This window comes from Cricetulus griseus, chromosome 2 (assembly GCF_003668045.3).
Source record: "Cricetulus griseus strain 17A/GY chromosome 2, alternate assembly CriGri-PICRH-1.0, whole genome shotgun sequence".
Classification (NCBI taxonomy): domain Eukaryota; kingdom Metazoa; phylum Chordata; class Mammalia; order Rodentia; family Cricetidae; genus Cricetulus; species Cricetulus griseus.
This window is the reverse complement of record NC_048595.1, coordinates 408,813,587-408,826,100: the sequence shown is the minus strand read 5'-3', so window position 1 is coordinate 408,826,100 and position 12,514 is coordinate 408,813,587. Positions and strand designations below refer to the sequence as shown.

Here is a 12,514-nt window from a genome sequence, read left to right as displayed (position 1 = left end):
TAACAACAGAGAGCAAAGCAAAAACTGGAGAATTACTTGACAAACAGCATACAAAGGAAAATCATAGTATCTGTTAGAATATAGCTTTTTACTCATAAAAGTTTTTAGACTATTAGAATTTTTAGTCTGTTAGGATATATAGTTTTTGGCACACAGAAACAACAGTGCTTAGAAAACCAAGATGGAATTATAAAAAGATTATCTTCAGATAGATAAGTTAGCAAGGATGAACATTACCATAGCTCAGAACTGAAATGTGCCCCACAAAGGCTGTTTTTAGTGTATGGTTACTAGCCATGGGTACCCCTGGGAGGCAGCAAATTCACAGGCAAATGGATGGAACTAGAAGAAACCATTCTGAGCAAGGTAACCCAGTCACAAAAAGACAAACATGGTATGCACTCACTCATATATGGATTTTACACATAGAGCAAAGGATTACCAGTCTACAATCCACACCACCAGAGAAGCTAGGAAACAAGGAAGACCTTAAGAGAGACATACATGGTCCACTGGAGAAGAGGAAAGGGACAAGATCTCCTGAGCAAATTGGAAGCATGGGGGGAGGGGAGAGGGAACTAGGAGACTGGGAATGGAAGAAGAGGAGGGGTGAGGAGGACATGAGGGAGCAGGTTGAGTCAGGGGAAGAATAGAGGAGAGCAAGGTAAGAGATACCATAAAAGAGGGAGCCATTATAGGTTTAAAGAGAAATCAGGCACTAGGGAAATGTCCGAAGATCTACAAGGAGGATACCAACTAACAATCTAAGCAACAGAGGAGAGGCTACCTTAAATGCCCTTCCTCTATAATGAGATTGATGACTAACTTATATGCCATCCTAGAGCCTTCATCCAGCAGCTGATGGAAGTAGAATTAGATACCCACAGCTAAACACTGAACTGAACTGGAATCTAGTTGCAGAGAAGGAGGAGTGATGAGCAAAGGGGTCAAGACCAGGCTGGTGAAACCCACAGAAACAGCTGATCTGAACAAGGGGGAGCTTTTGGTCCCCAGACTGATCACTGGGGAACCAGCATGGGACTAATTCAGCCCATGAATGTGGGAGTCAGTGAGGAGGCCTTGGAAATCTATGGGACCTCTTGTAGTAGATCAGTACTTATCCCTAGCATAGGAATGGACTTTGGGAGTCCATTCCGCATAGAGGGATACTCCCTGAGCCTAGACACAGGGGGGAAGGGCCTAGGCCCTATCCCAAAGGATATGACAGACTCTGAAGACTCCCTATGGAAGGCCTCACCCTCCCTGGGGAGTAGAAAGGGTATAGGATAGGTAGGGTGTTAGTGGGGGGCAGAGGAGGAGGGGAGGGAGAAGGAACTGGGATTGACATGTAAAACAATATTGTTTCTAATTTAAATAAAAAAGGAAAAATTTCTCAGCACAATATAGGATATATATGTGTGTGTATGTATGTATGAATATTAATATATTATATAATTCTCAAAGGAAAAAAACAAGTGAGGCAGGGTGGGATGATGTTAGTCCACTGGGATGTATCATTTGAACAAGGTACTGGGGCCTCTCTCTCTTTTCAGAGGAGAGCACCTCCTCTGCCACACATGCCCCATAAAGATGTTCTGCCTTACAAAGGCCCAAAAGCAACGATCCAACTAACCATGGACTGAAACAGCCTAATTATGAACCCAAATAACTCTATGTTGACTGAGAAAGCTGAGACAAATACCCAGAAAATTGTTTTCTAAGGTATTTTCTTGCAGTTTTGGAAACAAAACCAAGATCCTTAAGGGTACATGCTAGGAAGTTAACAGAAGCTGTTAGAAGAATAAACAAAACCAGTGAGTATACATTTACTTAAAACATGATACAGATTGAAAATAAGATACCAGATTGAATTAACTTTGACATTAAGTTACACACAGGCTGGATAGCATCCTTGAAGCCTCCCCTGTAGCAGATGGGAACAAATTCAGAGACCCACACAGACAGTAAGAGACCTCAGAACATCCAGCCCTAAATGGGATCTCTTCATCAAATCCCTCATCTCAGAGACCAGGGAATCCTGCTGAAGAGGAGGTGGAGAGAGTAGAAGAGCTGGAGGAAATGGAGGACACTATGAAAACAAGGCCCTCTAAGTCAGCATGATCAAAGCTCTAATGAACTCACAGAGACCGGAGCAGCATGCACAGGGCCCATACCAAGTTCTCTGTGTGTATACTGTTAATCAACTTTAATGTTTTTATGGGATTCCTAAGTGTAAAAACAAGTAGGTCTCTGATTCTTGTACTTTCTATTGGGCTCTTTTTCCTTCTTCGGGTTTGTATTGTCCAACTTTGATGTGATAATTCTGTTTTATCTCATATATTATTTTGTTGTATTTTAATATCTCTTAGAAGTCTGCTTTTTTTTCTATTTGTAATAGCCAGAACCTGGAAGCAACCTAGAAGCCCCTCAACTGAAGAATGGATAGAGAAAATGTGGTACATTTACACAATGGAGTACTACTCAGCAAAAACAAAAAACAAAAAAACTATGGAATCTTGAAATTCAAAGGCAAATGGATGGAACTAGAAGAAACCATTCTGAGTGAGGTAACCCAGTCACAAAACTGATAAAACAAATCATAACATCTCAGTTTCATAGCTCAGACTCGTATCTTCCACTAAAACACTTCTCTTATGGTTTGATAGAAAAGCTTCTAGGTAGAGACAGAACTCAAGCCATAACTGAAATGAAAGTCATCATTGAGACCTTTAAGCAACAAGAGCATGAAGAACAGGAAAGAATCAATACTGACCAAAAACTGATAAGTCTACCAAAATCACTAGTAGGAAGAGGTCACAGAACTGGTCATGGCAATGGGTTCAGGAAATTAGGCAGGCAGATGTGGGCTAGACAGTAAGCACAGGGCATGACTGAATACTTAATCCTGAACAAGAGAATCTCAAATAATGGGTCTCATTACCCTGACAGGCACTGACAGACTTCCTACTGCCCACAGTAGCCCAGAACTAAGAATTTCAAATATGCTGAAACTATCTGCTACATGCTTTACATTTATCAACTTAATCCCCAAACACCTTTTATAGCAATGGTATGATTATCCTCATTTTGATAGATTAAGACGCTGAGGCTTATCTCAGGCATAAGAAAAACTGATAGCAAGATAGCCTGGCTCAGAAGCCATGAAAACAAAAAAGGTTTAGGTTTAGTCCCTGTGATTCTTCAGAGTTGAAGTAATACGCAGGTGATGACAGGCTTTGGAAAAAATAATCTCAGACTGAAAAGGACACTGGATTTCTGTGAAATCTAAGGACTTCTTTGCATGCTCTTACATAGCAGCTAATCATTTTTCTGACAGTCAAATACACTAGAATTAGCAGAATCTGTGTAGTCCTCTTCACCTGGAGACTCTTATACTGCAATGGCCTTATCAAACAGCTTTTAGAAATCACACTTATTTCTGACTGCTTAAAGGAGTGAAAGAACAGGTAAAAATTACAAGTTTTTCCTCAGTGTATGTAAAAGGATACATTCTAATACATCAGGTACGTTAGTGCTTTTCAGTATTACAGATCACTTGTGACAGTCATGGATAGCTGTCTTAATTTCCTCCTGTAGACTGACCTTTTTATACCCACCCCATGGTAGTCAGAAGTGGCTCTGTGGTGTTCAAGGGAAGCAATTTTATCTGTCAGGTGCTTATTTTCTTCCACAAGACTCTGCAGGTTTTGGTTCAATGCATTTATGTCTACCTTTGAAAAGAAAAGGAGAAAAGTTATTTTAAATGAAAAGATCTTATTTTAAAATAGGAGCTGAACTGAAAATTGGAAGGTAGCCTATGCACATTTCCCTTCTCATAGAGTGGGATTATGATGAATCTGTCTGATAGCTCTTGGATGATTAAGACAAGTTTTTATTTTCTTTCAACTTTCACTGTTTTTATTGAAAAGAATCTCTTAACATGTTATATTCTGATCATGCTTTTCCCTCCCCCTACTTCTCCCAGATCTTCCCCACCTCCCCTCCCACTCAACCCCATGCCCTTTCTCTCTTTAGAAAACAAACGAAAGCCAAGAAGCACACAACAATCCCCCACAAAACACAAGCCAAAATAAATAAGCAGAAAACCAGTAAGACAGTAAATAACCAAACAAAGCATAACGAGACAAAAAGTTTACAGAAATACCATTGAGTGCATTTTGTGCTGGCCATCTACTCTGGGCATGGGCCCCCATCAAAAAGTGTAGTTGATAAACACCCAGTGAGACTCCTTTGGAGAAAACTAACTTTTCCTTTGCCAGGAGATATCAATTGCAGAGAGCTTCTTCGTTAAGGGCCTGACTCCATGTCCACTTACCCCCTTAGTGCTAGGAAGCTGTCTGGCTTAAACCTGTGAGATCCTATCCTCTGGCTCTTACAATCTACCTGTTACTTCTCTAGTTGTTACTGGAAGAACTAAGTAATTCATCTTTACTAGTAGTTATGCCCTTTCTAGCATTTGGTATTTGTTTATCAATTCAAGCTTGTGTGTATAGATGCAAAAATCTTCCACAAAATATTGTCATAGTCGTATATACTATTTACTGCAGGTATAATTTACCACATCAATAAACTACATTAGATAAACCATGTAAAACATGCCAATAAAAATATACATTTTAAAAACTCAACATTTATCTATGACTTTAAAAAAATCTCAACTAAAATTTATGAGAAATAACCACCTCTACTTGATACAACTGTACCTAAAAATTTCCCACAGGCTAATTTTTTAATATGAGGCATGCTTTCCCACAGGCCTTAAGTCCATTTAGAGAGCTGTTGGCTACTACCAGAATTTCTATGCCTCCGTTATACCCTTAAAATGATTGTGCCGTGCTAACTGTTGTTGTGGCTCATTGTGTGTTACAGCAAGGTAGAACTAGTGGTTGCTTTTCCTTCCTTGGAAATCTGCATGGCACCTTCTGGTATCATAGTTTCTATAACTAAAGGAGAGCTAAAACTGGGATAAATGGTCTCCTATAGGGAAGAGCCCCTCTACCCCCCAACTGATTTATTTTGCTTACACTTCTACAACATTGTTCATCCATCATCAAAGGAAGTCAGGACAGAAACTCAAACAGGGCAAGAACCTGGAGGCAGGGGCTGACACAGAGGCCATGGAGGGATGCTGCTTATGGCTCAATGTGATTTCATGTAAAACCCAGGCCCAACAGTTTCTCAACCAACAACGGGCTGGAGACTCCCTATCAATCACTAATTAAGAAAATACTCTACTGGCTTGCCTACAGCCAACTTTTTATAGGAGGCATTTTCTCAATTGAGGTTTCCTCTTCTCAGATGGCACTAGTTGTGTAAAGCTGACATATAACTAGTCAGGACAATCTGTCTGGTGCTTCTCTGGATGACTTCTTAACAAGACTGTCTTAATTTGGGCTGACTTGCAATTTACTCAATACAAAAATCTTTCTTCTAGACAGGAATGATTAGAGGCAATTGGCTAAGTTTGCAGTTGCCTGGGATAATTGTTAAGAATTAGACAAAAAAAAATAGGCTAACCTGAAAATCCAAAAGATAAAGATAGGGAATGAAACAGCCATTAGAAGCTTTGAAGAATATTGACAAATCGCTAAAGCTCTACAAAATCATGTATATGCATACGGTCTCAACATGGGCAGAACTGTATGCATGGTCTGATGTGAGAAGGCTTCCAAAGCCCACTTTTGACAGACTCTAAGGCTCTATCAAAATTAGATAAGTCAATACTCTAAGACTTGAAGGCATGCTCTAAAATGTAGTACATTGCCACATCATCAAATTGCTGAAAGCCAAATTCAGAAAGTCCCGAAAGCTGCCATACCAGGGCTCACCAGATACCAGGTATAACCAGTAGGATGACAGCTGACTGAGCATCACACTTTCATGGGTAGAAGGGAGAGGTGTAAGGTATTAAAATTTTAAGGAGGAAAAAATCCTCAACTATGAATTACAAATCCAGAAAAACTAGCCCTTAACAATAATAAAAATATTGGAGTATTCCCAGATGAACAAAAATTGTAATAATTCATACAAAGGACTTTTCTGGCTTAAACATAATTCTGAGGCTGTGGCACATTCAAATCTCACTGAAATTAAAGTGATTTACCAAAGTCCCCACCTCTGTTGTGTGTACAGATTTTGGGGCTAGACAACAAACTCTACATGGATAAGTAAAGGGAATTCTTCAGGCTGAAATAAATGGGCAGTGGATGACAGCTGGAATCTACATAAGAAGTAAAGGGTAAAATGCACTACATGCATGTTTGGTGCCCACAGAGGCCCGCCAGGGAATCAGACCCCCTGGAACTGGAGTTATGGATGGTTCTGAGCCACCATGTGGGTGTTGGGAACTCAACCTGGTCCTCTGCAAGAGGAAGGCATGCTCTTAATGACTGAGCCATACCTCCAAGCCCCATATTTTTTTGTTTGTAATTTTTTCTTACCTACAAAGCCAAAAAGGATAATAAAGGAAGCAATAAGAGAGTTAAAATAATGCAATATAAACACTCACAAAACAAAACAATAATTAAGAAACAGTAACAAAACACAAAAGCAAAAAGTAAACTGCTGATGTAAACTAGTTCCTATCAGTAATTATTTAGACTATAAATCATGTCATTTAAGTAGCAGAAATATTGGGATGAAGAGAAGGCTCAGCAGTTAAAAGCACTAGCTGCTTTTCCAGAGAACCCAAGTTAGATTCCAAGCATCCACATGGTGGCTCACAAGCATCTATAACTCCAGTTCATAAAGATATGACACCCTCTTCTGGCCTCTTCAGCACTGCATACATGTGGCACACTTACATACACACAGGCAAAATACCAATACATATAAAAACATGTAATTTTTTAAAAAGCAGAGAGAGGCAGAATGAAAAATTTTAATCATCCAACAATTTTTGAAAGATGGACTTTAGATTCACACAGAAAGGGCAAGTTAGCGGATGGGAAAATATCTGCCATATAAACAACAATCTGAAATAGCTTAGTTAGCTACATTAATATTAGGTTAAAAATAGATAAAAAAACAAGATCCATGAGCAAATAGAAAACTTGAGCAACACTATTAACTATTTTCCACACTACATATGGAAAATAGTATTAACCATCAAAATGTAATTATTTATAAAAAGAGAACACCAAAACATTATATATGAAGCCAAAAAAAGAACAAAATCAAATAGAGAAGTAAGAAAACAGTAGACAGAGATTTCACATCTCCCACATGTAATGCTAAATAGGAGAAGACAAAAGACTCATGAGCAAACAGAAAACTTAAGCAACACTATTAACTAATAAGACCTAAGAGAACAATTCCCCCATAAGGCAGACTACAGATTTTTCTCAAATACAAATGCAATAATCTGCAGGATAGATCATATGTTAGGTCATAAAGCAACTATCAATAAATTAGAAAGGGCTAAAATCATGCTGAGTATGTTCTCATCCAAAATATAACAGCATTAAAATGAAAGCAAAAACCATTTGGGAAAGTTCATATATATGAGGAGATCAACATATTTCTAAACAACCAATGTTTTTTTTAAATAAAACTGAAATGTAAGGGGAACTTAAGGAATAATTTGAGATGACTGAAAATGAAAGAACATCGCAAGAACATGAACTTCTGAATGCAGTGAAGGTTTAGAAAGGGACATTCATTCCTGCTAACAGCTATATTCCTAAAAAGGAGGATCTAGTGGTTGTGAGCCTAGCCTTTAGTGGCTGAGCCATCACCCCAGTCCAAAAGAAATATTTCTTAAATTAATGACCCAAGCTTATCTTAACACTAGAAATCAAAAAACAAGTTAAGCAAACAGAAGACAATAATAAATATTAGAGCACAAATGAAATAAAGGATAGGAAAATAACAGAAAACAAAAAATAGATAGTTGGACTAACCAAGGAAAATCAAAGAAGATACAAATTACTAGACAATAGTGAAATAGAGAACATTACTTCTGATCATATAGAAATAAATGTATATGACTATGACTACTCAGAACAACTGTATGCTAAGTTCAACACCCTAGGTGAACCAATCTATTGAAATGTATTCAAAAGGAAAACAAAACCCCCAAAAGGAGAAGAGAAAGGGCTCAGAAATTCAAGAGACCTTCAATAGAAGGTTTAATCAGCAATAATGTAAAACAGGAAAAAACTCCCCACAAAGCAAAGTCTATGACAAGATGTCTTCACTAGTAAATACAAGAACACTTAATGAAGAACTGTTATGAGACCCTCAAAAAACCTAGCCAAAAATATGAAGAGAAGAAACATTTGCAAATCATTTTAAGAGAGTAATATTATCTTGACACCAAAACCAAAGTTAATACAAGAAAAATAAAATAAAAAAACAGTATCAATTATGAATACATACTTCAAAACCTCAACAAATCAGGCCACAACATTCAAAAGGTGTATATAACATGACCAGGTGACTGTTAGCCTGGCTAAGGAATACAAGCTAACTTTTGAAAAAAAAAAAAAAAAGCATTTGAAATCAATGAATGTAATATATATAATAGTAAAATCAAGAACACAATCCCTAAGATTATTTCAATACTTCCAGATAAAACATTTGACAAAATTCAGAATAAAACAACTAAAATTTCTCCCAAACTCTAAGGCATAGAAAGGAATTTTCTCACTTTAATGAGGTAAAATTACCAGAGTCCTATAGCTCACATGACAGTGTGACAAACTAATAGCACAAGATTGCCTACCTTCACCATTTCTAGTCAACACTACAGCACAAGTTCTAAGTCAGCTTATACAAGACAAAGCAAAGACAGAAAGAAATTAATTAAATTATATATATAGTATTATATATTAATTAAATAATATGTAGTATTAAAATTGTAATGCTCTCCAAATTAATGTATAAAATTAGTGTACAACCTACCAAAATTGCAGTTTTTCCTTTCTTACAAAACTGGAAAAGCTGATCTTAAAAGTTCACCTGGAAACATATAGACTAAAAACAACCAAAACTATCTAAAAGTTAGACTCATTCATAGCAATGTCCAAACAAAACTATCATAAGGATAAGCAAGTAGTCAATGCAAGTCATAATGTTAATTGAAATCAGCCAGACACAAATTACTTGTTTTCACTCATTCATAAAAACTAGAATCAATCTCCTAGAAGAGCTGAGTGGAACAATGATCATTAAAGACTAGAGGGCAAATCATTAATGGAATGAAGTTAAGTAAGAGTTACTAAAACAAAGTTGTGTGGGTAGGAAGGGTTAATCCTGGTTTCGACAGCACAATAGGGCAATCACTGGGTAATATGATCTGTGATACTCTTCAAACTGTCTAGAGTATGAAATCTACAACCTACAAAAAGTCACTAAGGTGAGGATGTGGAAGTGCTCGTGATCGATTCTTATTTACTATACACTGCCTGGACCAAATTACCCATAAGCTACTCCATAAGGATGTACAAATATAACATATCAACTAAAGAAAAATACAAGGACAACTCAAAGATCAAGTGGCATGTACTCATAGATACTTAAGATATAAAAGCCAAGCTTGCTTTTACATCTAACAGCAAGCAGTATCAGTGGTCACCCTTTGCTTTCTCTAGACCCATTAGCTAACTAAGTCTCAGGGGACTTCTGCCTGAAGTACTCAGTGACCAGTAGGAACAGAGGCAGTGATGGCTTACAGGGGCAAATGCTCCAAATGTTCAACAAGCAACACTCCTCCCCTCACAGAGCACTAGAAGGCCCTAAGTGACATTGGCTTTGTGCCCCTCCCCCTATCCTGACAATCAGTAAAATTACCCTATTTATTAAATACACTACTAACACAGTTGCCAGCAATACAGAGGGTCAGAATGAAACATCAAAAATCAAACCCAAATACCTTGCTTTTAGCTAATTCCTTTTCCAAATTGCATTTTTCTTGGACTTCTTTTTCTGTTTTGCTAACCTGTGCAGGTAGGGAAAAGAAATGGATCAATGTTTAGAAGACACAGGTTTACAAGAGCGGGTGACACCATCAGTTAATACCTACACTGCAGAAGTAACACAGCCCCTCAGAAAAGGGGTCAGCAGGGCTTCTATGAGGCAGAACAGACTTCACAGGAGACATGGGGCCTGCATATCAGATCCTGCCACCTCCCTCCTAACTCAAAGATAGGCTCTGTCCTTTAACTCTCACACTCTCACTCCCCAGCTTCCTTTAGAAACACGAGTGTTTTACATCTGACCCCATAACTAACAGGAGGGTGTGTGAGGTATCAGTTGACACTAATGCTATAGCAAGAGTATGCTGTAGTATTTCTACATGCTCAAGAACAGACACGTCTTTATTGAAGTTCAGCTTTGCCTCAACTAGGAGGGACAGCTGCTCCTACCTCCTGCTGAAACCTCTCTTTCTCCTCTAGCAGAGACGACTTCTCTTGCAATGATGCTTCCAGTTCACCTCGCAGTCGAGCAATAGTTGATTCCAGAAGTTCTTTTTGCACCATTGTCTTCTTTTCAGCATCCTGTGCTTTCTGGAGACACTGACTATGCTCAAGGATTAAATGGTCTCTGGAAGAAGAGAACAAAGAGTCAACCAGTTAAACAAGTCCTGCTGGCCCAGATGATAAATGTTCTCTCTCCCTGTTTTTTATTATTATTATTATTATTATTATTATTATTTATTATTATTATTGTTTGTTTTCAGAGAAAGGGTTTCTCTGTGTAACAGAACTGGCTGTCTTGAAACTCACTCTGTAGACCAGGCTGGCCTTAAACTCATAGAGAGAGATCCGCCTGTTTTTGCCTCCCGAATGCTGGGGTTAAGGAGGGCACCACCCACTGCCAGGCTGGATAAATTTTCTTAATGGAACATGACTCTTGCCTGACAATAGTTATCACAATGTTCTAGGAAAATGGACCCTCAGGACAGAATTCTTTATCCCTGTGGTTGGCTCATAAATAGGAAACTAGGTACTTTCATTAAGGGCAGGAAACACAAAGAGAATAAAAGCTGCTCGTGGCACTGGCTTGCTTACAGGTGTGTCTGGAGTTGGGCTCTATCATTCTGAACGGTTTGGAGTTCGCTGGTGATGCTGGCATGAGCTGCATCTAACAATAAATTTTGCTCTTGAAATGTCTCTGTTATCATTTTCTGCTCCACCTGAGAGTTAGAGTAGTAAAAGCTGAGATGCCATTTGACAGGGTAATAGGCAGAGTAACTGTTTAAAGACACTATGCTCATTCCAAAACTTAATTTTCACAAATAAAGTCTGTGATAAAGTAGTTTAAGGAACCAGCCTTCTTGTTGGCTCAATTCTGTCATTTTATAGCTCTACTACACAAAAATGAAGACATATTACTTACCAGCCTTGACAATATTTTGTGATATTAATTTTCCTAAAAGTCGTGATATTTGTGAAGAAAGCATTAAAAACCATTGAGTTGTAAGGCCAAATCACCTCTTTGCAAAAAAGGAGGAAACTACTAATGAAAAAAAGAACAACTGGGTCATAAGAGCCTGTAACCCTAGAACTCTGTAGGCTGAGGCAGAAGGACTGTGAATTTCAGACCAGCCTTTGAGCTACAAAGTAAGATCCTGCTGAAACAAACAATCAAATAAAAAGGAAAGGAGTACTGGTAGACGCCTATAATTCTAGCATTCTGGAGGTTGAGCCAGCAGGATCACAAATCAAGGTCACTCTTACTCATACTGAATTTGAGGCCAGCACGGGATAAATGAGACTGTCTTAAAAAAGAGAGAGAGAGAGAGAGAGAGAGAGAGAGAGAGAGAGAGAGAGAGAGAGAGAGAGAGAGAAAGAAAGACTAGTAAGCAAATAAAAGAAGTCTGAGTGCCAAGCAAATACCTGCAGAATAGCATTGTGTTCGGCAATAACCCTGGCATTTTCCATTTTAACAATCCGAAGCATGTTGGTTAGCTCTGAACACTTTGTGGAGAGCTGTTCATTCAGAACCTAAGATAACATACACAGCAAGTCATAAGTCCTTCTAATAATTACTGTATTTATATTATTTTTAGTGATTTCACAGTAACATACTAAGCCTATTTAGTAAGCCTATTTAGCTAACATATCATCAATATTTCATTAGTTTGAAAACTACTTTCAAATACTCTCCTATGAGTAATGGGATCTCCAGATATAACCAAAACAACACAGGCTATTGCCTCTGTTCTTAGTTGCCCAGCATAACTAAACAGTACCCTATTGCTAAAGACACTGCTCACTCTGGATGTAGGACATAGCTAAATCAACCTGAATTGAGAAGGAAACTCTCCCTACCAGCTAGCTTTCACAGTGCCAGAAGGTACAAGGCACTGAATCTTGAATGCTACAATACTGACCTGCTAGATATGTCCACTGATGCATGACTGTTTTAGAAGTAACCAACCGTTTTGATTGCATATGTCTGTTCCACAGGAGGGATTTCATGCCTGGAACTACAAACCTGGTTTAAAGCTCCTGACTGGGGGAATAACAGGCCTTAGGAGGAAACCCAC

General features: G+C 38.3%; 1 protein-coding gene across 8 annotated transcripts in view; it reads right to left on the bottom strand.

Annotated features, from left to right (window-relative positions):
- LOC100763560 (coiled-coil domain-containing protein 150) overlaps window positions 1-12,514 on the bottom strand; it is a 91,922-nt gene that overhangs the window by 33,400 nt on the left and 46,008 nt on the right. For 7 of the 8 annotated variants that reach the window (XR_003481492.2, XM_027396887.2, XM_027396883.2 and 4 more), the window contains 5 exons: window positions 11,862-11,969; window positions 11,034-11,158; window positions 10,389-10,566; window positions 9,896-9,961; window positions 3,618-3,731 (listed from right to left, as the gene is read on the bottom strand). Coding sequence is in view for 7 of the 8 variants with exons in the window: in XM_027396887.2 (XP_027252688.1) it covers window positions 3,618-3,731; window positions 9,896-9,961; window positions 10,389-10,566; window positions 11,034-11,158; window positions 11,862-11,969 (591 nt within the window). In the remaining variant the exon portion in view is untranslated. The remainder of the gene's footprint in view (window positions 1-3,617; window positions 3,732-9,895; window positions 9,962-10,388; window positions 10,567-11,033; window positions 11,159-11,861; window positions 11,970-12,514) is intronic. The other variant, XM_027396886.2, reaches the window with a different exon arrangement.